At 41.4% G+C, this 25,783-nt stretch overlaps 1 protein-coding gene across 5 annotated transcripts in view; it reads right to left on the bottom strand.

The window, feature by feature from the left end:
* CADPS2 (calcium dependent secretion activator 2) overlaps positions 1-25,783 on the bottom strand; it is a 596,794-nt gene that overhangs the window by 381,477 nt on the left and 189,534 nt on the right. For all 5 annotated transcript variants that reach the window (XM_030215887.1, XM_030215888.1, XM_030215889.1 and 2 more), the window contains exons 5-6: positions 23,488-23,724; positions 11,135-11,256 (exon numbers count right to left, since the gene is read on the bottom strand). In XM_030215887.1, the coding sequence (XP_030071747.1) occupies positions 11,135-11,256; positions 23,488-23,724 (359 nt within the window). The remainder of the gene's footprint in view (positions 1-11,134; positions 11,257-23,487; positions 23,725-25,783) is intronic.

Here is a 25,783-nt window from a genome sequence, read left to right as displayed (position 1 = left end):
ATGACAACACAATTTTTTCTTTCTTTTGTCATTAAGCATTCACAATGAAGATGGATTTTATGACAGATTGAATATACATGTGGGATAGATTTAATATACAAATCTATCTGCACACATTTCTTGTAAACAGATAAGCTATTTCTTTTCCATTTTAATCATTCCCTTGACCCACCACCCTCCTGAATATACTTTCTATGAGCACAATATTCAGCCCACAGTAGAAAGCAGTTTATAAGTAGCTCACAGTCGCAGGCTGAAATAAACCCAGATATTCAATGCCTGGGTATGTCACTTGTACTTTCTGGCAACGTTACTGTTGGCTCATTCTTGTTTTCAGTCTGGAGGAAAGACAGCTGAGCTCCAGAAATGTATTTCATTATATTATTTTGTGTGATTGCTCATTAACCTTTATTTTTTCTATTTTATAAAACCTGAGCTTTCCTTGCTTATTAGTTTGAGCAGCTTTAAAAATAAATACAAACTTCAGTAAACTACAATGCTATCTTTTGATCCAACTACATACAGTGACCATAGGGGGGAAAAAAAGTATGTGTTCAATATTTTTAGATCAAACATACATTAAGCTTTCTATCAATTTAAAATTTATGAACATTAGGCTGCCTGAAGATAAATCTTCACCGGCTACCGCCTTTATGTTATGCCACCAATGGAGTACCAGGGATCTTCTCTTCTCAAACACAAAGACATTCATACATCTATGAACCACAAGACAGAACATTAAATATTCAGAGCAAAACTGGCTTCTTTAAACTTTCTGTTGTATTGCTGAATATGAACAAAAGGTCAGACTGCATATTTAATAGATGGCAAAAGCAACTTATTTTTAGGCTTTATATTTGCCCTGTTTTATTTTTAATTACATGGAAGCTTTGAGAATTTTACAAGTTTATAATTTGCATTAAGAACTATGTATAATGTAGAGGCATAGCCAGACCTTGATTTGGGAGGAGACATGAGCCCAAAGTGGAGGGGGGGGGGCACATTTTGCCCCACTTCCTCGCCACGTTTGGCTCCCATCATAACACCACATATCTGGGTTGGCGGGGGTCCCCCAAGCCCCGCCAGCAGAAGCTTTCCTGCAGCGATATTCACCGCTGCACTGCCTTTCCTGCCCAGGTGTGCAGGCTCATTTATAGTGAAATTGAGCATCTGTATTATTCACAGTAAATAAGATAATTGTAGCCACAGTACATCAATATATATAGCTCAACCCTCTTATAACACAGTGCTTGAGGTCCAAAGATTCATATCGCGTTATAAGCAGATCATGTACAAACTTTCAACCCATACAGTATCTGCTATCAATTTCACATGCACAAGACAATTGAAATACTACAGAACAACAATATTGTATATAAACCATGTTTCAATCTTTTTGATGTATTGTACAATTGCCTAAAATGAAAAAGAAAAAGGGAAAACATAATGCACTCTGCATTTATTCAAGAAATGAGGATAAATGAGAGTCTCAAAACTTCATCTTGTCCATACAAAAAATTATTTAAGACACCAATAATTGTTTTTAAATGAACTATGTGTCATCTAAGCATACTTAAACACTACCTTGAGTGAATTCCTTCAAACAGGCGGTACATAAATCCAAATAAATAAATAAACATTTAGAATCTACTTTAAAGTCGTTCATTTTTGTTTAAAAAGATATCGAGGGTTGACTGTTTCATTGCGTCTCTTTGCTTCTTTTTAAATTTGAAGAGGACCTTACAAGACTAGGAGACTAGACAGATGACATTTGATGTGAGCAAGTACAAAGTGAAGCATGTATGGAAGAGGAAACCCAAACTATAGCTACATGATGAAAGGTTCCACAATTAGGAGTCACCACCCAAAAAAAGAATCTAGGTGTCATCACTGACAATATGTTGAAATCATCTACTCAGTGTGCAGCACAGCGAAAAAAGCAAACAAAATGTTAGGAATGATTAAGCAAGGAATGGGAACAAAACTGAGATGATCATAATATCTTTATATTGTTCCATCGTGTGACTGCACCTCAAATATTGTGTGCAATTCTGGTCACTGCATCTCAAAAAAGATATAACAGAATTAGAAAAAGTACAGAGAAGAGCGACCAAAATGATACAGGGGATGGGATGACTTCCCTATGAGGAAAGGCTAAAGAGGCTAGGGATCTTCAGCTTGGAGAAAAGACAGCTGATGGGAGATACAATAGAGGTCTATGAATTCCTGAGTTGAGTGGAATACGTCGTTTACTCTTTCCAAAAGTACAAGGACTAGGGGGAATGCAATGAAGTTCCTAAGTAGTACATTTTTAAAGAATCAGAGAGAAAATAGTTCTTCATGCAACATACTCGTAAATTAAGCTCTGGAATTTGCTGCCAGAGAATGTGGTAAAAGTGGTCAGCATAGCACGGTTTTAAAAAAGGTTTGGACAAGTTCCTAGAAGAAAAGTGCAAAACCCATCATTAAGGTGGACTTGGGAAACTCCACTAATTATTTCTGGAATAAACAGCATAAACTCTATTTTACTCTAGGTACTTGTTGGAAGCAGGATACTGGGCTTGATGGACTGTTAGTCTGTCCCAATATGGCAATGGTTATGCACTTTTGTACACACGGCTCCTTTGGATTTCTACACCCTACGTGCACCACTCAATTTCTTCACATTAAAATTTTAACTGCCAAACATTAGACATTCTTCTAATTTTGTAGATCACTTTTCATGTTGTCCACTCCCCTCCAGGGTGTCCACTCTGTCGAAAATCTTTGTGTCATCCACAAAATGGCAAGCGTTTTCTAACCCCTCAGCAATGTTGCTCACAAGATCATGCATTGAAAAAAAATGGGTGGTAAGACTTGACTTGTGCCCTAGAACTTCTCTTGAATCACACAGCTGTGGTTTAGCCATTAGATCAATCCTGTTTTCAGAATAGCTACAGTTAATATGCATGAGGAAGATCTGCATATAGTGGAGGCCGTGTGCAGGGCTAGTAAAAGGGTATTTCATGCCTGAAGCAAATCTTCAGCTTTAAATCCCCCCCCCCCCACCCCCCAGTTACCTTCAAGGCCCCTAGACATTCTCTTGAAATTTTAATAAATTCAACAATCACGATCACCTCAATGCTACTCTTAGCAGATCAGTCCGGTAAAAATGCATAATTGGACAATATAGATTTAAATATTAAACTTTATTTCACATATAGAAATTGCTCTTATAATGTATAATCCATTTATCTGGATAAATGGTCTGTTTCGAAATTCCCACTCTCCTTGTGTGTGGAAGCACAAACTTCTGGTTCTTTTGAGTGTGTATGACTGCCAGGAATATTACTTTGCTTTGACTGCTGATGCTCTGTGTGCCCCCCCCCCCCCCCCCCCCCCGAAGCTGCTGTCCTAGGCAACTACCTAGTCTTGCCTATTGCTGGGCTGGCCCTATCAGTGTGCGCAAACCAATCCCATGCGTATTCAGTGTAGATATCCTGAAAATTAAAGTGGGCTGGGCGTGCTTTGAGAACTGAGCTGACAGCCGCTGCACTAAACTACCTGCTGCTCTTCTGCCCCTCACATACTGTGATATGGTCATTCAGTACGGTAAGGATAACACTTGCAATGTAGCACCTGTTCTGTGGATAAAAGAAGGCCTCTTATGTTTTCGTGCTGTCAATCTGCTCTTTTCCATTAGGCTGACCTGCGAACTTAAATGAAAAGTGCACAAACTCCTATTTTTGTTCTCTGCAAATTACAGTTCACATGTACAGAATTAGTAGTCTTATAGCAGACTTATCAAATAACTTATTACTAGCAATTTCTTCTCTCTTTCTCACCATGGTTCTGAAACAGGCATATTATATCCATCTGTTCCATTTAGGTAATTTTATAGGGCAATTTGTCACATCTTTTTCTATTACTTGTTCCAGTCATAGTAATTCTGAGACAAAAGTCTCAAATTTCATAGAAAAGCTTTCTCTTTAGGATCTCAAAAATACAAGCATGTACTCAGAGAATTAACCACGAAACGTTAATAAAAAACAACAGATGGGAGAAAAATACCAGGCAAAATAATTGACATTCAAAATCAGTGAACATTCTGGCATCAACATGAAATATCCTATCCTACAATAATTTCACTTATACCCCCAAAATGCTTTGCCTGCATTTTTTTTAATGCAGAAGAACCAGAATGGCAAGTGGCACAGTCAATACATGAGCTAAAACTCCCCCAAAATAATTAAAAAATAATCCACATGCCACTTGGGGATCATTTAACTAGGATGCAATAGGCGCTAGCGTGAACTTACCACAGTTTAAAATGGCTTACCTCAGGATGCGCTCAGGCTTACATAAGAGCAAAAGAGCAGCCATACTGGGTCAGACCAATGGTCCATCTAGACCAGCATCCTGTTTCCAACAGTGGCCAATCCACGTCACAAGTGCCTAGCAGAAACCCAAATCGTGGCAATATTCCATGCTACAAATCCCAGGGCAAGCAGTTGTTTCCCCATGTCTGTCTCAATAGCAGACTATGGACTTTCCTCCAGGAACCTGTTCAAACATTTTACAACCCATATAAGTTAACTACTGTTATCATGTCCTCTGGCAAAAAGTTCCACAGCTTAACTATTCATTGAATTAAAAAATATTTCCTCTATTTGTTTTTAAAGTATTTCCAAGTAACTTCCTTGAGTGTCCTCTAGTCTTTGTACTTTTGGAATGAGTAAAAAATCGATTTACTTCTACTCGTTCTACATCACTCAGGATTTTGTAGACCTCAATCATAGTTCCCCTCATCCGTCTCTTTTCCAAGTTGAACAGCCCTAACCGCTTTAGCCTTTCCTCACACGAGAAGAGTTCCATTCCCTTTATCATTTTGGTTGCTCTTCTTTGAACCTTTTCTAATTCCACTATATATTTTTTGAGATATGGCAACCAGAACTGAATGCAATACTCAAGGAGCGATCACACCATGGAGCGATGCATTGTAGTATTTTCAGTCTTAGTCACCATCCCTTTCCAAATAATTCCTAGCATCCTGTTTGCTTTTTTGGCCACTGCCGCACACTGAGCAGAAGATTTCAGCGTATTATCTACAATGACTCCTAGATCTTGAGTGCTGACCCCCAAGGTGCATACTAGCATCAAGTAACTATGATTTGGATTATTTTTCCAATGTGCATTACCTTGCATTTTCCACATTAAATTTCATCTGCCATTTGGATGCCCAGTCTTCCAATTTCCTAAGGTTTTCCTGTAATATTTTACAGTCCACTCTTAAAAACCTTGAATAGTTTTGTACCATCTGCAAATTTAATCACCTCACTTGTCCAATTTCCATATCATTTATAAATATATTAAATAGCACCAGTCCCAATACAGATCCCTGCAGCACTCCACTGTTCACTGCCCTCCATTTAGAGAAATTGCCATTTAACCCTACCCTCTGTTTACTGTCCAATAACGAATTCCTAATCCACACCAAAACCTTGCCTCCTACCCTCATGATTCTTTAATTTTCTCAGGAGTCTCTCATGAGGAACTTTATCAAAAGCTTTCTGAAAATCTAGATACACTACATCAACCGGCTCACATTTATCCACGTTTTCAAAGAAATGAAACAAATTGGTGACCCAAGACTTCCCTTGGCTGAACCCATGTTGACGTTGTCCCATTAAACCGTGTTTGTCTATGTGTTCTATAATTTTATTCTTTATAATAGTTTCCACTATTTTGCCTGCCACTGACATCAGACTTACTGGTCTGTAATTTCCCTGATCACCCCTGGAACTGGCTTTCCTGGGGTATTTTTCAAATCTGCACATGTAAAACATATGATAAAAAATATTTCTATTTGTATTGTAGAGGGAGGGGCTTGTTTGGAGGTTGAGAGTGGGTGTTTCTGACCTAATCAGTTAGAGCATTTACATTACTGTTCACTAGCCCTTACCGCCTAAAAAATAGGTGTCATTAAGTGTTTACACACTAATAGTTTTAATGGCCATGCACTAATGGCAAAATTAGCGCATAGTCATTAATTCAAAAATAAGGTAAATTGCCAACTTTCAGCTGGAAAGACCCACATAAGGGCATGCCAAGGCCTCTTTTTACAGCAGCTTGGTAAAAGAACCACTTGGACGTTCGCTTCTATAGAAAGCTATCAAATGATGGATAATCAATCATTATTAATGTACAATTCATGCAATCCACAGCAAATTTAAATATCTGCAGCTATGTACATTTTCAGAAAAAGTGAAGATTAAAATTTTAGCAGCCAATATAAAAAGAACTATGCTATGCAGTGACTTTCTGGGCAGAATATACATGAAAACAAATAAAATAAATAGATTATTAATGATCAATGCAAATACAATAGTTCATTTTATGTGGAATTTGTTAGCTAACCCTTTCGTGTGTTAACTTGTTACGATTACTGTATCTTATTTAAATTATTTCTTAGACATGTTCTATTACTTTTATGCACATCTGAAATACCTCATGAAATAAAGTTTATACCCAGGGGTGTGCTGGTAAATTTTTAACAACGGGCTCTCTCTCCGGGCATAGCCAGCCCTGAAATTTGGGGGTGGGGGGTGGGAATACATGCTTCTCTCTCCCCTCCCTTGTGCAGGCACGCTAGGCATACCTTTGCCGAGCCCCACCAGCCAATAAATGGACTGCCGCCATTCTCTGCTGCTTGTTTCTGGCTCTGAGCAGCATGATGGAACCTTCTTGCGCTTGCATGAAAAGTCCCAGCCTGATGCTCAGAGTCAGAAACAAGGATCAGGGAGCAGCAGCAGTCTATTTACTTGGCTGGTGGGGCCAGCATCACTGCCAGCAAAGTAAAAGAGAATTCAGGAGGGCGCCCAAGCCCACATTTTGGGGTCAGTTGTTAAAGTAGCCATGGGGAGGCCTACTTTAACAACCGGCTCCCAAAATTCTTAAAAACTTAACAAACGGCTCTCGCGAGCCCATGAGAGCCCGCTCCAGCACACCACTGTTTATACCCGAACCCGTGCTATTATCTCATCATGCCTCATTTTATGAAACAGATTGCATATGACCATACCAGTTGAAGGAACAGAGGGCACACTACTTTACATACAGATCATGAACTTTGTTACATAGACTGTGTGTTAACCACCAACCGGTCTGTGTGTAACATCTCACTGAACTGCAACTATCATCTGTATGAATAACATCAGCCTACCCCAGTGGCTCCCAAACTTGGAGGCACCCCAGCCAGTCAGGTTTTCAGGATACCCACAATGAATATTCACAAGAGAGATTTGCATGGACTGCCTCCACTACATGCAAATCTCTCTCATGAATATTCATTGTGGATATACTGAAAACCTGACTGGCTGGGGTGCCTCCAGGACCAGGTTTGGGAACCACTGGTCTACTCTGTATAGCAGTGAACTTAAGAAGTGTAAGGAGGAGGAATGGATATCCATGTGTATATAAGTTGGCATTTTATACAGCATTTCAGTGTTCTTGTGCTTCATTAATTGATAGTACAGTAAAGTTCCATTTAAGTTACTTCAGGGTGTGGTCTAGATTGTTTTTTTGAATGGACAGTCTTTTGCATGGCTTGCTTGGCCCTCCAGCCCCAAGACTGGCCCCAGCCCTGGGTCCCATCAAATACCTACCTTCTCATACCTTCCGGGCTGTATCTGGGCATCTGCCTAGGCACCTAAACCAGGGGGCTAATACTAATATAGAACTTGATTCAGTAAATGGCACCCAAATTTGGGCATTGAAAAAAAATAAGCCGTCTATAAACAGCGTTCTGAGTTGGGCGCCATTTATAGAATAACGTATAGTACCGGGATCTGTGCCCAACTGAAACCTGGTGTAAATCCTCACGCTGATCCCCCGAATTCTATGATACTGCACACATCTTTAGTGAATACCCCTAACTAACCTGCCCATGCCCCCTTTTTAGTTACATGCTGAAGATCTGCACGCTTATCTTTACAGAATAGCTCATAGCAAGATGCACACGCAAATCCAAATTGTTGCCAATTAATGCCAATAAATTATTGTTACACCCAATTATTGGTACTGATTGGCTCATTGCAAAGACAAATTGGGCCTGTGCTCAAATTTGTGAATGCAATTTTGAGTGCCGTTTATAAAATCCAGGGGATAATGTAATATTAATTAACAGAATTCAGGTGCACAGAATTTGTGGGAATGGCTACTTAAATCTTTGGGGCTCATGGAAAAATAGTCAGATATGCAAAAAGAGGGAATATTCTGCTGTTAAATTAATAATAAAGAAGGCAAAGACTATGTCTCCCTGGAATCACTGCATCAAGGTCAGACTCAGCTTGGTATAGCACGGCGGTAGCAATGGTTGGCAGCATGGTAGGGTAGGATGTGCTTCTGAAGATTTTATTAACTAGGCTTGGGCAGAAATGTCACTAGCTAGGTAGGTGGGCTACTTTGAAGCGATAAAAAGCAGGAAGCAATAGATAAACACACTAGAGCTTATTATTTTAGAATTTAAATGCTAATGAGTGCACACAGCCTACCACAATTTCTTTTTCATATTTTAAAGAGATTTACTTGATCCTGGGAACAATTAGCTACATCAAAAGGAAAGCTAACACACAAAGTGGTGCAGTTCCTAACTGCAGTTACAATGAGAGTGAGCACAATTATTAAAAAATGCTCTATAAACTCCTAAGTGGCAGAAGTGATGCTTCTCAGAGCTTTTATCGGTACTGTCGTAAAAGGGTTCAAGTGTAACATAGTCCCCAGAGAAGATTCCCCAAATCAATCCACAGCTGGCAACGGTGGTAGTCCTCAACCCTAACCCAACTGATGCATACAATTAACTAACGCAAATGCTGACATTACAGTTAGGCTCCATCAGTTGTGGTCGTATCCAGCCATCACATCAAGGTTAGTACAAGTGGTGCAACTGTGTGGAAGGCCATGATTAATGCTTTTTAAGGTAAAAAAAAAAAGGCTCACAGAGACAAATACAGATAGGGATACCAGGAAGCCATCTGATCATTCCTAAAGGAAGACTCCAGACAGCTGGAAGAACATATTGGAGAGCTCGTTTTATGGATAACTCAGTGCCTAGCCAAACCTAGACATAGTTGCTTGGGCTTTTTCTTTCTCTAAAAGCTTTCTTTGATCCCTTAACTAGGGTTACCATATTTTGACCCCCAAAAAGGACACATGCCCCGCCCCCTTTCACACCCTCACTCCGCCCCCTGTCACATTTCCCCTCCCCCCTGTCACACACCCCGTCACCCCCCTCGCCTTACCTTACTACTGCCCTTGTGGTCTAGTGACCTCTTTGAGGCAGGGAAGAGCCCCCCTCTTTTCTGCCCGGAGCACTGCCCTGCAAGCATCCTTCCTGTTGGTGATCTTGGCGCCGATTCAAAATGGCTGCCGACAGTTGAAGTCTCATGAGGTCACTTCAACTCTCGGCAGCCATTTTGAATCGGCGCCAGGATCACCAACAGGAAGGATGCATGCAGGGCAGTGCCCCGGGCAGGAAAGAGGGGGCTCTTTCCTGCCCCGAAGGCAGAAGAGGTCACTAGACCACCAGGGCATAAGCTTACATTCTGTTATTGTGTCATACAGTCTAATGCACTGTGATAGTTTCCATAGCAGACATACAGGTAAAATGACTGCAGTCCATCCTGGGACGAAGTTCCTGTGCAGTTCTGCACAGCCGTACCTAGAGTAGCAACTGTACTGAGGCTCATCCATCTCACATGCCCCAAACCAGGTAGACTGAGTCCCCAAGCCCCTGGCCTCTTACTCTCCTCAGGTTGGAGCAGAAGAGAGGGGAATATGCTATTTTCACCAAGGAGTGAGGACTTGACGAGGGCAGACCAAGCAAGTGCAGTCCTGTGAGTCTGCAACCATTAGAAGCTTCAGCAGCAGCTCTGTGCAAGTTCTCTCTTCCCTTTCGAATGTTTTTGTGTCAAGGGCACAGCAAACGGCTGGTGGACACTGCTTTGCACACTGCTGATTCTTTTCTCCGCTGTCAGCACTGTGCTGTTTCCACACAAGTCTCCTTCAGACAGTGGGCTTGGAAACCCCCTCGGTACACTAGTTTTTCTCCCATGGCACTACATCAGTCTCCTGCATTTCCTCTGTTTGCTGCCTGACTGCACATGCCCACAAGCAGGGGCGTATCTGCGTGGGGCCACAGGGGCCTGGGCCCCCGCAGATTTCGCCCTGGCCCCCCTCCCTGCCGTCAACCCTCCCCCGCTGCTTACTTTTGCTGGCGGGGGGCCCCAACCCCCGCCAGCCAAGGTCCGACCCGAAGTCTTCATATTTCGTCTTCCTCCGTGGCCATGCTGCAAGGAAGTAACGCTGCAGTGCTGATTCGTTGAATCCAGTTCGGAGTCTGACATCGCAGCACGTTGTACGCGCGTACAATGTGCTGCGACGTCAGGCTCCGAACTGGATTCAACGAATCAGCACTGCAGCGTTACTTCCTTGCAGCATGGCCACAGAGGAGTCGGAGGAAGACGAAATATGAAGACTGCAGGTCGGACCTCGGCTGGCGGGGGTTGGGGCCCCCGCCAGCAAAAGTAAGCAGCGGGGGAGGGTTGACGGCAGGGAGGGGGGTGGAGAGAGGCGGCGGGCGGGGGGGGGGAGGGAGGCAAAAATGTGCCCCCCCTCTCTGGCTCTGGCCCTCCCCCCTACCGCCGGATTCCAGATACGCCCCTGCCCACAAGTATCAATATTTTTGGTGGGATGGGCTGTTAGACAGATGAACAACGGGCATTTTCACCAAAACGTGCCTAAAAAGGAATGACACGAGTGCAATACTAATTTAAAGAAAGCAGTGAAAACCACATATTTGCCTATTGTCTACTGCTTTTCAAAATCACTCTACCAAAAATAACCACACTCTCATTTCCAGTAGTGTGTAACATAGGACCATGATAGACCACCTCATCTCCAAGTCTGGGGCCAACTGGAGACATTAGAGATAGACAGATTGAACTTGTTTATAAGCAAATTTATTATCATATGGATAAAAAAAAAAACCAATCCTCTCTGTTTTGTATATAATGATTTTAACCAGCAGATCCACATTTTAAATAAATAGATGGATAAATGGATAAAATGATTAAATAAAAGGTAATAAAACACTTACTGTGGCCTTGAGGCTTCTGCTTGGTCTGTCTGCAGTTTTTCGCCCCCCTCTACTTCCATCGTGCAGTAAACAATGCGATTAGGTGCCACTGACTTTAAACCTTGTACTTCCATGATAACAATCTAAATAAGAGATATAGTATATTACAATACTGTGCATGCCACATCTAAGAAACTCCTCCCCCCCCCCCCCCCCCACCAAAAACAGAGAAATCTTAAATATGACTTTTGGACCCTAAGGCAGTATATAATTGCCTGAACCTAAGCAAAACAGAGATTCTTTGGGTACCTAACACAAGTAGACAAATACCTAACTTCAAAATCCCTTTTGGGAAGTATGAACTCCCTAAAATCACAGGTCATGAATCTTGAGATACTGCTAGACCCTTCACTCTCTATGATCCCACACATTCATACATGTAAATATTGTCTCTATCACCTGCAGCAGCTACAAAATCTCTCTCCATACATTGATAAGACGAGTCTAGCCTTGATAACGACTAGACTACTGTAATGCATCAGCTCCAACTAATTCAGAATGCTGCAGCATGGCTGATAGAAGGCTGCAAGCAGTGTGACCACATCACACCCTTCCTGTAAAAACTACACTGGCTACCAGTAACTTACAGGGCTAAATTTAAAACTCTAGGGGCCCTGTTTACTAAGGTGCAATAGTGTTTTTCGCACATGCTAAACACTAGAGACACCCATATATTCCTAAAAATGCTAGAGTGCCTATAGCACGGCTTAGTAAACAAGACCCTTTGTTTGGTTTTCAAGGTCCTCAGACAAAATGGGCCGAAAGAAGGCCCTCTCAAGGAGCATCACTATCTGTACCCTCATCAAAAGAAACTGCATGATGTGATACCCACCAGTGAGCCTTCTCAGGAGTAGCCCCCACGCTCTAAAATTTACTCCCAGAAGGGTTATGTCTATCCGGAGACTCTCTCTGTTTCAGGAAGCAGGTGAAAGCCTGGCTCTTCTCCCAAGTCTTGCATACTACACACACCGAGGCATATTTTCAAAGCACTTAAACTTACAAAGTTCCATAGTAACCTAAGTGCTTTGAAAATGAGCCCCACTATAAACTTAGACCAGTTTCTTAGATCTTGTTTAACGGAACAAAAAACTTGCCTTGAGTTTAGCCACCCGTCTATTGATCCCTACTGACTCTGTACCACCCACCTTCTCCCTATCTGTACATCTGTACTTGACCACTCAGCTACTATAAGCTGTACTGTAGAAAAGCATTAGAATCATAATTTTCTGTTCTCGTTTACCTCATTTAATGTATTTATGTTTATATTTGGTCATTTTTACTGTTATTATGCTGTTAACAAAATTGTAAGCTTTATGTTAAACTGTACCTGCTGTACACCGCCTTGGGTGAATCTCTTCATAAAGGCGATTAATAAACCCAAATAAATAAGTATAGAGCTTCAAAGACCAGCACCCAGGGTCTTTCTCCACAAGGAGTAAAGGAGAGGCTGACTAGTTGAAGATAGAGCAGCGTATTCATTTTAAGGTAGCTTGATTGGTATATAAGAGTTTTTATGGTTTGGGGTCTGAGAATGTGACAACTCCTATCTATTCCACTTGTACGATTATTTTTGAGAAGTAGTTCTAAATTGACTTTGGATTATTCTTCAGTGAAAAACATTAAATTAACATCAGTTTGAAGAGCTCTTTTGTGTACCAAAGTGCTAAAATTTGGAATAGTGCTCCTGTTCATATTCGACTGATCACTTCATACTTACAGTTTCACAAAGCCGTAAAAATGCACTTGTTTTCTTTATACTGAGCTTTACTGGTACGGATTATATTTTATATTGTAAATATAACTTCCATTTAATTAGAAGCGATTCTTGATGTTACCCACTTTGCAGCTATGGTTAAAGGCAGAATATAAAAGATGAAATTGAATAGAATAGACTGTGCTCATCGGTTGGGGCCCAAGTTCAGCTAGGGTACTACATACTGGAGGACAGTTCCAAGCCTCCCAGTCAACAGAATGCGTTTTCATATATTATCAACTGTAGCCCTGATATGCAGTGGCACTTATCAGGGTTGGAGCTGCTCTTACCCAGATAAGTGCCACTCACTGGGATATACCCACATTTTTAGCTGCATTATCTGGATAATGATGCTGATTGCCCTAACACTACTTGGATAGCGCTGAGGAGGTCCAGAGGTGAAGATGGAAGTTATCTAGGTACTGTCGATTTTCAGCACCAGTACTCAGATAACTACTTGGGCAAGTTAGGACTGAAGGACCACAATCATTCCTTATTTTTATTTATCAGAGTGACCTCTAGAGGCAGTAATACAAGACTATCACCACAGATCAGAGGTGCCATTTTGAATCTGGACAGCAACAGGGCAGGAGCAAGGGGGGGGGGGGCTTCATCTGTCCTGTCCATTAGATGACCATGGATACCCCCAGGTAAGTCAGTCCTGGTAGGGAGTGATGAGGAATCAGGGGAGTGGGGGGAGACTTCTGTAGGCCTGCAGGAGGAGGGAAGACTTCAGACAGAGGAGGCTTGCTGATAAGGGGAAGTTATAGCTTCAGGGGGTCAGAGTTGATTGGGTTGGGGGGATTGAGTTGTGAATAGGTTATTAGCATGAGCGCTGTGTCAAATGCTTCATCAGATAGCATATTGGGCAGATGCCGATCACATCCCAAACATTTCCGCACGGAGCTGTGCAGTTACTGCACCCCAAGTTTTGCTCGGTATTTTAAGTACTTCCCTCCTTAGTATACATTAATTTAATATGCATGATGTCTATTAGTACAAGTTAAAAAGTTAAAGTCTAAAGAGCACGTTGCAGACCTTTCCATCATCCACACAAAATGCAAACTTTTCCTTCTAACCCTTCTGCCATATTGCTTAGAAAGATATCAAACAGAACTGGTTCCAAGAATGATCCCTCAGGCACTCAATCATGTTGCTCTCCTCAGAGTGGATTCTATTTATCATCAACCTCTGTTGTCTATCACTATCATTTTCCAATCCAACCCACCAACTTGAGAATCCAAGTAAACTATATACGCACTTGACCTCAATCTAATTCTCTAGCCATCCAATCAAATGAGAAATCAATCAGACTTGATTGGCACAATCCTGCCCTTGGTAAAACTATGCTGCCTAGGATCCTGCAACTCAATATATTACAGACAACTCACTATAGAGGCTGACTGAATTTCGTCTTCAGTTTCAGCACTGATACTGGCCCACAATCAGAACTTGGCCTTGCTTCAGTTTCGGACGGTGCATTTTCAGCAGAAAATGAAACTCTGTAAAGTATCCCATAGCACTCCCCAAACAGGAGCAGGCTCCACTCACTCACTCCTTCCTCCTCCCCTCTCCTCATTCCCCCTGAACAGAAGTAACTCCATTTCCTCCCCCATCCCCCAAGATCCACCTGAATGCCTCTCCCCTCCCCAGACCTACCTTACCATCACTGTTGGTCTAGTGGCATAATCAAGGCAGGAACAATCTCCAGTCACTCCTGCTCATGCCATCTGCTCTGTCAAAATGGCTGCTGCGACTTCCACTAGAGATTGTAGCAGCCATTTTGAGACTGGAGTCAACATGGAAAGGATTGACTAGGGATCCCTCCTGTAGATGAAGTGAAATAGGCTGGAGCCTGAGGAAGGAAAAGGCAAGAGAGGACTTCAGGCCTTATGATGGGAGAATTCTGGGGGAACATACTACAAATGAACTTTGAAATACTTTGTGCAGAATTTTCAAGAATTTTATACAGAATTCCTCCAGGAGTAGACTTTATACATGTTTCATATTGCTTTTATTTTTTGAGTTAAAATTTACAATTAATTATGATGAACTGTACCTAGAGTATCTAGAAAAGGCAGGAGATCCTCTATATAAATGATAGGCGTGTCAGACTTTATCATTATCATTTATCATTAATAGTTAAACCACTCTCTCGAGGTTTGAGGAAAAGGCCTCAAGAAGCTCCCAGCTTTTGATTTTAGCTTCGGGGGCTGGACTGCTTCATCATTGGCCCAAAACCTTGTGGTATTTAACTTTTATGGCTCAATTGCTCTATCACATTTAAATAGACTCTTTAAGCATGAAAACAACTTAGCTTGTCTCATTCTCCTTTTTGGTCTTTCTTGCACCTCACGTCCTGACCATGGCCTACGATGGCCAGCGTTTCATTCACCTGCCTCAGGGTCCGGTGGTCTGCGTTTATCTCTGCACACAGACCACTGGACCCTGAGGCCGCTGGCCATCGTCTACTTGAAAAGTAGAACTACAATAATATATTGAAATAGGGGGAAAGAAAATAAAGAGTAGAACAAAGAAAAGAGATAAGGAGATTATTAAAGTTGTCTGAACCAAAACTAGTGGCCATGCAGGGGCGCTTCCTGCCTCTCTTCATCCTGCCCTCCCCTCTTTCCAATGCTGCTGGGATGTGCAATTTAAACACACCTGTTTGAGCCATAGGGAGACCTCGCATGATTCAAACATCTGTTTCAACCACAGAAGCCTATACAGTTCAAACTAAATATGTTTGAAATGCACAGGACTCTGTACATACAGAGCCCCATGAGGTTCAAACAAATTGGTGTGATTTAGTAGCCACAAGAGGGGCAAGGTGGGTGGGAGGCAGAAATCATGAAACCGGAGCCACAGACCTAGTCTCACCAGTTTACATGTGATTGGGAGAGAAGGAAAAACAGGAGCTTTGGAGAGCAGCTGAGCAGGAGGAAGGGACTCAGGAAATGGGTGGAAGACAACAGAGCAGAAGACTGGGGGGGGGGGGGGGGGATGACAGAGCACTGCAAGGCTTTCTAAGGATTAGTGTCTTACTGCCTGTGCTCATTCTGCTGACTCAAACTCAAATATGCATCCGGAGCATGGTAATGAAAAATAAGCAATGTACCTTCATTGAGCACATCCCACCAGTCAATAAAATCTATCCTCATTTCAGCCACGTCGCCTACAAAAGTCCAGTACACAACTTTGAAAGCCCACAGGAAAGATCCGCATAAGGGTGTGCTAATGCTAATTCTAAGCTTTACCCACATAATACATGAATCAGTGTGCTTAAAGCATTGTTTCCCACCTGTTAACAAATGTTTTTTACATAGAAAGTAGGATTTATCAGCTACAGAAGTGGGTGTCATCATCTAATGCTCTTGGAATGAAAATAGAGCCAAGAACTAAAGTAAAGTTCACTGCACTTACTGCAGGATCTCAAAAAGTATAGAGAATGACACAGTTACCATAACAGCAACACTGAAAAAAAATTCCCATGGATGCGGGAACAAAATCTTTTACCACTCCGCAGGAATGGTAAAAAGCCTTGTTCCCACAGTTCAAAAAAAATCTTCTCCTTCCCATGGAGGTCACCACCTACACTTTCCTGCAGTCAGCCAGCAGCATCAGCGATTCACACAGACCAGCTCCATGACCTTCCTCCTGTCAATTCACGCCCTGTCTACTGCAACTTCCTGCTTGGTGTCAAACAGGAAGTTGCAGTAGAGAGGGTGGGACTTGATAGGAGGAAGACCACAGAGCTGGCCTTGGTGAACTGCTGCCAGCCGGTAGCAAGAAAGGCAGTATGCTTACTTACCTTACTGATGCTGTTGGCGGCCCAAAAACTGCAGGGAGCAGGAAGGGAGTGAGTACGAAACAGCTGACCGAGGAGGTCAGACTGAGAACCAGAGACAGACCGACAGGTGAAGCCCATGAGGTTTGTAGTCTCCCTTCCATCTCCTCCGTGCAGCCGTCATCCCCATTCACTCAAACAAAGCAAGCAAACCTATGAGCTGTTCTGTCCACTTTGTTGTTCTTTATTGTTGGTAGCATTTTTATTTTATCTCATTTATATTTTCAAGCATGCCGGCTTGTGCAGCATACAGATATACAATGAGTAAGCATTGTTTTTCATCCGTTAGAGTAGTAATTAGTTCTAAATTGTAAATCATTGCGTCATTTGGAGGGGCTGGTTATAAGGACGCCCTGTATTTGTGCAGAAATGTTTTCACCTAGTAAAGGTAAAGTAACAGAGAGAGGGAACCAAGTACAGAAAAAGTCCCAGCAAAAAATAAAAAGCACAAAGGGCCTTTAAAAACGAAAGGGAACAACGTTCTTTCATCAAAAAAAACCTTTTTAATAGTGAACATCAACAGTGTGTAAGCTCTGCATTTTATTTGGAGGAACACATCACACACAATTTTGGAAATCATCATCCTTTTGAAATTAGTCTGTTGAAGCCTCCTTTGTCATTGGTGTGACCCCTGACGCAGGTGCAGTAGCACCGAAACACGGCCCGTGTCGGGTCTTCCTTCAATCAAAGTTCACTATTAAAAAGGTTTTTTTTTTCATGAAAGAACGTTGTTCCCTTTCGTTTTTAAAGGCCCTTTGTGCTTTTTTTTTTTTTTGCTGTGCCTTCACCTAGTAAAGGGCCACCAGTGACTATCAGGTGCTTAACAATCACTTACTATTTATAAGTACAATTTTTAAAAAATCATTTAATTAGATTGAGACCTTGGCTTTTTCCTGTGCCTACACCAAAAGAAGAAGATAGCATAGCATGTAGGAACTTGCTCCTTTTGTTTTGTGCAGTGAGGTATTACATAATGAAGGGAAGGCTTCCTTCATGCAGAAATTCTGTCCAGAGTGTCCAGTTTGAGGCTTGTACAGATGGGAGTTAGAGCTCATGGGAACGGGGACGGAGACTGAGTTCGCAGGGACAAAACTGGCGGAGAAGGGGCGGGGACAGGGGCAAACTTTGTCCCCCTGTCATTCTCTAGTAATGCAACTCTCAGACAGGTGGGGAGGGATGATGAATCCTGCCTTCTACAGAAAATATCTATTACAATGCTTTTTCCCTTGACAATCACTGCCAACAAATGCAGCTGTACTCTACTGATACAAATCTCAACACACACAAAATTAGTAGAGAACTACCAGTGCATAGGAGGTTTAAGGGCAAAGTCTCATTTCAACACTGTAGCTACTCTTGGCGTCTAGACAAGCAGGACCAAGACAGAAACACAACTGGGTAACTCCTAAGTTCAAGGCTGCTGGATTTAACTATTTGTCCATTTTTCAACAGCAGAAAAGTGATAAGAAAAACAATGCAACAATTCATAGTATTAGAAAGGCAGGCTGGGCAACATAGCTTGACCAAATGGTCCAAGCAGCAGTGTGAAGTGCAAGACTGAAGCAATGAGAAAGCAGCTGCTCTGCATATGCTGGCCAGCAAAGATTTCATGAATGTCACTAAGTAGCTGCTTTGGCTATAAGTTAGCAAAGGTTTGATTTTACTGGTTAGAAGAGTTCCACTTTGTAACAGAACTAGATACAGGACTCTAGTCAATTTGGTGAAGCTTGTTTGGCTACTATCTCGTTTGACTACTAGCTTTAAATACTGACTACTTGCCAGCTAATTTACATAAGTACATAAGTAGTGCCATACTGGGAAAGACCAAAGGTCCATCTAGCCCAGCATCCTGTCACCGACAGTGGCCAATCCAGGTCAAGGGCACCTGGCACGCTCCCCAAACGTAAAAACATTCCAGACAAGTTATACCTAAAAATGCGGAATTTTTCCAAGTCCATTTAATAGCGGTCTATGGACTTGTCCTTTAGGAATCTATCTAACCCCTTTTTAAACTCCGTCAAGCTAACCGCCCGTACCACGTTCTCCGGCAACGAATTCCAGAGTCTAATTACACGTTGGGTGAAGAAAAATTTTCTCCGATTCGTTTTAAATTTACCACACTGTAGCTTCAACTCATGCCCTCTAGTCCTAGTATTTTTGGATAGCGTGAACAGTCGCTTCACATCCACCCGATCCATTCCACTCATTATTTTATACACTTCTATCATATCTCCCCTCAGCCGTCTCTTCTCCAAGCTGAAAAGCCCTAGCCTTCTCAGCCTCTCTTCATAGGAAAGTCGTCCCATCCCCACTATCATTTTCGTCGCCCTTCGCTGTACCTTTTCCAATTCTACTATATCTTTTTTGAGATACGGAGACCAGTACTGAACACAATACTCAGTGTCAGGCCCCATTTAAATAGTTCTGAATGTTTTCAAGTTTACCTCATTTATTGTATTTATGTTTATTCTTGGTTATTTTACTATTGTTATGCTGTTGACAAAATTGTAAGTTTTATGTTAAACTGTACCCACTGTGCAACGCCTTGGGTGAATCTCTTTACAAAGGCGGTAATAAAATCCCAATAAATAAATAAAATAGCAAATGTGGAATGAACTGTAAACTATAAAAAATTAACAAAATAAAATAAGCAAATTGGGGGGGGGGGGGTGGGAGGGGTAGGTGAAAATGATGAAAATGCCAGACACAAGTGAAGGTGAAAACCTGTTTCACAAAGGAGATATGTTGTCATATCTATTCAGAGGAGCAGAAAAAAAGTCAAAACTAAGAACTGAGAAGACTGCTGCCCATGGGAAGAGATGTGCATGCTCAGAAAGTTATGCCAATTCTAAGCTCTAGGAGAGCTGCCCCATTTTGATGCTATTGGATGGCATCTCCCACTGGTGTGCCTGAATCAATTCTGCTTGTCAACAGAAAAAAATAATGCATGCACATTTTAAAAAGGTGTATGCTTTAATCAAATTCAACATGCATTCATTTCTGAAATGAACCAAAAAATTTGAAAATCAGCCTCCCCAAAATGAAAATGATCTATAAATGAATTCAAAAATTTTCTGCGCATATCCCTAGCTAATGCAGTGGAAGCCAGTGCACTTTCATTAGCATACTCTGTATATAATATCTCTGTATATAATAATACATTGCAACATAATGTAAGCCACATTGAGCCTGCAAATAGGTGGGAAAATGTGGGGTACAAATGCAGCAAATAAATAAATAAATAAAAGATTCATCAAGGTCAACATTAATGTTAGCTGTAACAACCATTACTATGTTTAATCTGAGAAAATGTCTTAATTTTTTAAAATCAAAACAGAATTGTTTTGACTTCTATTTTCACACAAGCTAATTACAGCTGAAGAGCTTCACTCTGCCTTCAATTGTGTATTATACAAAAATAAACCAAGGAGAATCCTCTACCCTTTAGGCAGGAGCCCTAGAACATCTCCTATCCCAAAAAGTAAATTGTTTCTTTCCAGTATGTGAGTCCAGGAAGGAAGAACAACAGGGGAAGGGGGAAAAGCAAGAGGTGAAGAGACAATAAAGGAACACAGAATATATGGGACAATCAATAATTGTGTTCTTAAACCAATACAGTAGCTCACTGTTCAAACACTGCCATGTAAGGAAGTGGGTTTGATTATGAAGTCAGGACCTTCCCCAAGTCAGTCAGGGAAGGGGAAGCTACATCCACAGCCCCTTGTAGGGAACCAGTTTGCCAGCCCTCCTCCTGCAAGAGTAGCACCAAGCGTCAGATTTAGGACCCACACTTTTAGGGTTGGAGGAGGAGTTTTGGTGCAAGACTTCTGCCTGAGGACTGTCACTGCAATGACTGGGGAAAATTAGGTAGAAGGCAGATATAAAATAGTGGAAACAGTTGTGATTGGAGGCTCATGGTGCAATAGCCCAACAGAAGCCAGATTCAACGGAGATAAAAGCCCAAGGAAACAGAGAAAACTGCCAGTTCAAAATAAAAAGGACTGCACTCCTCTATTGTACATACTGGACTAGATTCTAAAAAAATATGCCAAGGCGTATTCTATAAAGTATATCTAAACCTAGGCATACTTTATATAATAAACCTAAATCTCCGTGCGCATTATACAATATACCAAGCTCCCGTCTGTGCAACTAAATTTAGTCGCAGGCAGTTACGCCAAGTAAAACTTGGTGTAAATCACAAAGCCTAAATTAGGCGTGGACCGGGTTAGAATTTACGAACATCACATTATAGAATACGCTTAGACAGTTGTGCGTGTAAATTCTAATTAATGACAATTAGTGTTAATAATTGCTTAAGTGGCAATTAGCACTGATTGACTTAACTAATTAAGTTGCATACGTAAACCCAAAATAGTCGCAATATATAGAATCCAGGGCATTGGGGGCAATTCTTTTAACTGGGTACTTCCATTTATGCACTCACAGACCACATGGTAGGAGCCTATTCTATAACAGAACCTAGGCACCTTTATAGAATACTAGCCTAACCCAGGATAGGCATACCTAACATCTAGGCATTTGCACTTACACCAGCCATACAGCCAGGATACGTGAAGACGCCTAAACGCAGCAGGGACGCAAACAATCTACAGTATATTATAACTTATGCTCAAAAAGTGGGACTCTGGTCCATGTCCCGCCCATGCTCCACATGCATGTGTACACCTATTGACAATACACACTGTGCAAGATAGTTGTGGAATTGCGTTTAGGCGTCATACTGGCATATACATGTCTAAGTGCGCACATATACGCGTATATGCTAGTATTCTATACATCTGTGCATGCAATGGGTGTACAAATGTTAGCACCCAGTTTATAGGATTGCCTTTTACGCCATAAATTTGTGCAATGGACTGTGAGCGTAGTATGATCAGATGGCCATGGTACACACGATATATTTCAGCCATCGCCAGGCTTCTACAACAAGCAGTTTAGGTATTCTACTGAAGTAGATAAGGCTATGCACTAGTTTGAACACTGGGCTCTAGATCTCCTCTCCTTTGAGTTGCTGTGTTTGGTCTTTAAAGCCTAAGAGGTCCTTTTAAAACTCACTTCTTTGCTGCCTACAATTTGAGGGGGGTGAGGGTGAACTTCTGGGTAAGATGGGTTTCCCCAGCTGAACACTGCGGATCTCAGGACAGCAGAAGCAGCAATACTCTGAAATCACAGACAAGTGTATCTTGGGAAACATCATGGCACAGGATGAGAAAAGGTGGCAAAATGGTTATAAGAATGCTGATCCTACAACTTAGTGTAGGGCAGCTGGTAATCTAGAAGTAGGGGTAACCAGGGCCAGCATTAGTGGGTGGCAGACAGGGCAATTACCCTGGGCCCCCGTTTCTATAGAGGGCCCCCAAGCCTGCCTCATGGGCTGAAGACTAGCTTTGGGGCCCCATCCCCAGTTTCTGCTTTGGGCCCTTGAATGTCTAACACTAGCCCTGGGGATACCTACTTAGATTCCCATTGCTAGTACTTTAACCAATAGGATCTCACCTTTTGTCTGACCTCAGTGATAGGCAAGCAGAATAAGAGATGACCATCTGAACATTCTGGCCTCTTCTAGAAAGGAGAAGCTAAGAGTAACATACTCAGAGGGAGGAACTGTTTGTGAAAGAAAACTCCTCCGACTATAAAACCTTGACTGTTGAAACCCTGCCTTAGGTTTATGATACTCCGCAGCCCCTGACTCTAAGCATAATGGGAGAACCTTCAAGCCTTACCCTTATAGCCCAGATGTTATAAGGACTACCCAAGGCAGTACCATAAAGTCAAAGGACTATTCAAGAGTATCTGTGCCAGAAAGACATTAAAGCACCTGCCCAGGTAGATGGCAAAGGGAATGGAGAACCCTCACCACCTTCTTGAGTTATTAAGGAGAAGGAGAAACTGGCCTATTCATGTATCTATTACAGCAAGTTGACTTGGATTTCATCCCATCCACTGGTGGTACAGGAATAACATGGGGCTAAAGGAAAGATACTATTCATCACATCTACAGGGTTCCTGAGAGTCCTTGCAGACATCATCAGATCCCAAATACAAGGACCCATGCCTGAGTCTCAGAGTTTCACCTGCTACTCTCAACAGTGGAAAGTAAGATTAAGAAATTGGGACGTTTCTATGAAAGTAAAGTTGAGTGTGAATAACCTAAGGGACTTTGTATATTTTGCTTGCTACTATTGCCTTTGTCATTGTGCCTACTGCTTCTGCCTTACTGATTGTGACTAATGAGAAAGTGACTGTAGTAAATAGTTGGTTCAGAAGAATAGCTTAGGAGTTCTTTGAGTTCTTGATTGGATTGAATAAAAATCTGAGAGAAGCTGTTTAGCGACCTCCTGGTGTACAGCAGTCCTGATCTGGCTACAAATTAATAAATACTGTTATATGAAGGATATATCCACAATCCAGGTATGCATTAGACAACCGACTAGATGACACAAGGAAAACCCCTGTTACATGGCAGTAGCACAGGAAAACAAAATCCTTACATTCCATCTTTGACTAAGGGACATATGTTAAACCATGTGCAAAAGACACTTCCCCTACTTCCTTTTTATGGATCCAGAAATAAATATGCAAAAATAATCCACTGATAAACCATGCAATGCATATATTCTAGAAATCTGACCTAAGAAATCAGACTTGTAAATTGAGAAAGGATTCTATACAAAGAATGTCACCACCTACCTCTAAAGTAAATGACAACACCACGTCTGATTTTGATAACTGGATCTCATTTTCATCTCCAATATCCAAGAAAGCAGAATTCTGTGACCGCTTTAACTTCTGCAGTTTAAATTCTGGGCCACCTCTTGACACTGGAAGACTTTCTAAATTGGCCATAAGTAAATTCACCGAAGAACGAAGCTCTTCTATATACATGCCCTCCATTTCTTTCACTACAAACTTTGGAAACTTTCTTTCCTAGAAAACAAATTTAAAAATACAAAAGTCACATATAATATTTCACAGCCAGTTGTAGTCTTGTAGACAGCAATTTTGAAATAGTTTACATAGACTTGAGCACTGCAGGCAGTTTTAATGCATGTAGGAAAACCACATGCACAGTTTCCCTTTGACAATTAAAGCAAAGTACATGTGTTAAAAACCACCTGTGTATTTGCGGATGCTCTTTTGTGTGTGCTTCCTAGAGAGAGAAAATACCACACATGATTTTCAAAATTTCAGCTGCATATGCTATTTTCCTCCCTGACTATCCCCAAAGGAACATTCCCCCCCTCCCCTCTTTACTTTCACAGCAGGAAAAAGTCTGCACATTGTAAACAGCAACGAACACAGCGAAGATGACTCAAGAATGTAAGCTTGAGATGACGTAGGAAAAGTCCAAATGTATTATGTAGCTCAATGGATACGAGTCCAAATCAACAGTATAATCGAAGAGACTCGATCGACACTGTCGTATTTCGGCCTGCCTCAGAAGTCTTTTTCGCCTAGATTAAAAATATATAAAAAAGCATTTTTATACACGTGTAACACATAGAACTAAAATTTCAACACAAACATATGAATGTGCGGACAATCAAATTACAGGAACAGAAAATGACATAGAAAAACTATGTAAAAACGTTGGTTTTCACAGAGTTTTTCTATGAGTCATTTTCTGTTCCTGTACAATATTTTTATTGGAATACTCCTTTATCTTATTGTAATTCTCTCTTACTATTTATCATACTTTATGTTTTCATATGTTTAGACTATACAATATGTTGTATTTTGCATATATATTGCTTTTTCAATTTTTATGTAATTTGAATGTCCGACATTCATATGTTTGTGTTGAAATTTTAGTTCTATGTGTTACACATGTATAAAAATGCTTTTTTATGTATTTTTAATCTAAGCCAAAAAGAGTCCTGAGGCAGGCCGGAAGTCCAAAACACGGCCATGTTCTTTGATTATACTGTCGATTTGGACTCATCACATCCATTGAGCTACATAATAAATTTGGACTTTTCCTACATTGGCTCAAGCTTACATTCTTGAGTCATATTCGCTGTTTTCGTATTTGCGAAGACTGTATTCTTCTGTGTCTATATCATCTGCACTATTCTCTAAATTGAACATATCTATAAATAGCCAACACTGGCTTCATTCAGTTAAAATCCTAAGATTTCAAAGTAGACCGTGATGATACTGTATATACTCTTCATAACACATCAAAGATAATTTTGTACATTTCAGAGTTCTGAAGTCCAAACTGAAGAACCTGTCATGCCCCCCCTGTACCTGGTTTCTTCATTAGAGATTTTTTTTATTTTTATTACATTTGTACCCCACGCTTTCCCACTCATGGCAGGCTCAATGCGGCTTACATGGGGCAATGGAGGGTTAAGTGACTTGCCCAGAGTCACAAGGAGCTGCCTGTGCCTGAAGTGGGAATTGAACTCAGTTCCTCAGTTCCCCAGGACCAAAGTCCACCACCCTAACCACTAAGCCACTCCTCCACTCCTCATGTCATGCCCTTATGTTTTCTTTAGAAAAAGAAGAAGTGAGACCCTATACACTGTCCTATGGTCTACAGCTGAAAGCTGCTCCATTCATTGAAAAGATCAAATATAGGGAAAATACTGGTTTGTAACATATTGTACTCCTGGGGGAAATCTGTACAATGCAGAATTTGTGCAGAATTCGGACCCCACCCCCATACAGAACTGACCTTTATCAATGCAGAGTTTTTCAAGAGCTAGCTGAAACATGGCTAAAAAGTGGGGCTCTGCAAGATGGTGGAAGAAAAAAAAACCCATTGTAGCTGTTAGTGCATGAAGAGCAGGGTGCATGGTACAGGAGGCTGAAGATCTAGTTCTCTCTTTATTTAAATTTCTTATATACTGCCTTTAAGCCTATCAAAATGGTGTACATTCAGGTACAGGAGGTATTTTTCTGACCCTGGAGGGCTCGTAATCTGAGGTTGTACCAGAAACAATGGAGAGTTAAGGGGCTCTTTTACTATGCTGCGGTAAAA

The sequence above is a fragment of the Microcaecilia unicolor genome, chromosome 10 (genome assembly GCF_901765095.1).
Source record: "Microcaecilia unicolor chromosome 10, aMicUni1.1, whole genome shotgun sequence".
In the NCBI taxonomy this organism is placed as follows: Eukaryota; Metazoa; Chordata; class Amphibia; order Gymnophiona; family Siphonopidae; genus Microcaecilia; species Microcaecilia unicolor.
This window is presented reverse-complemented; position numbering and strand designations above follow the sequence as displayed.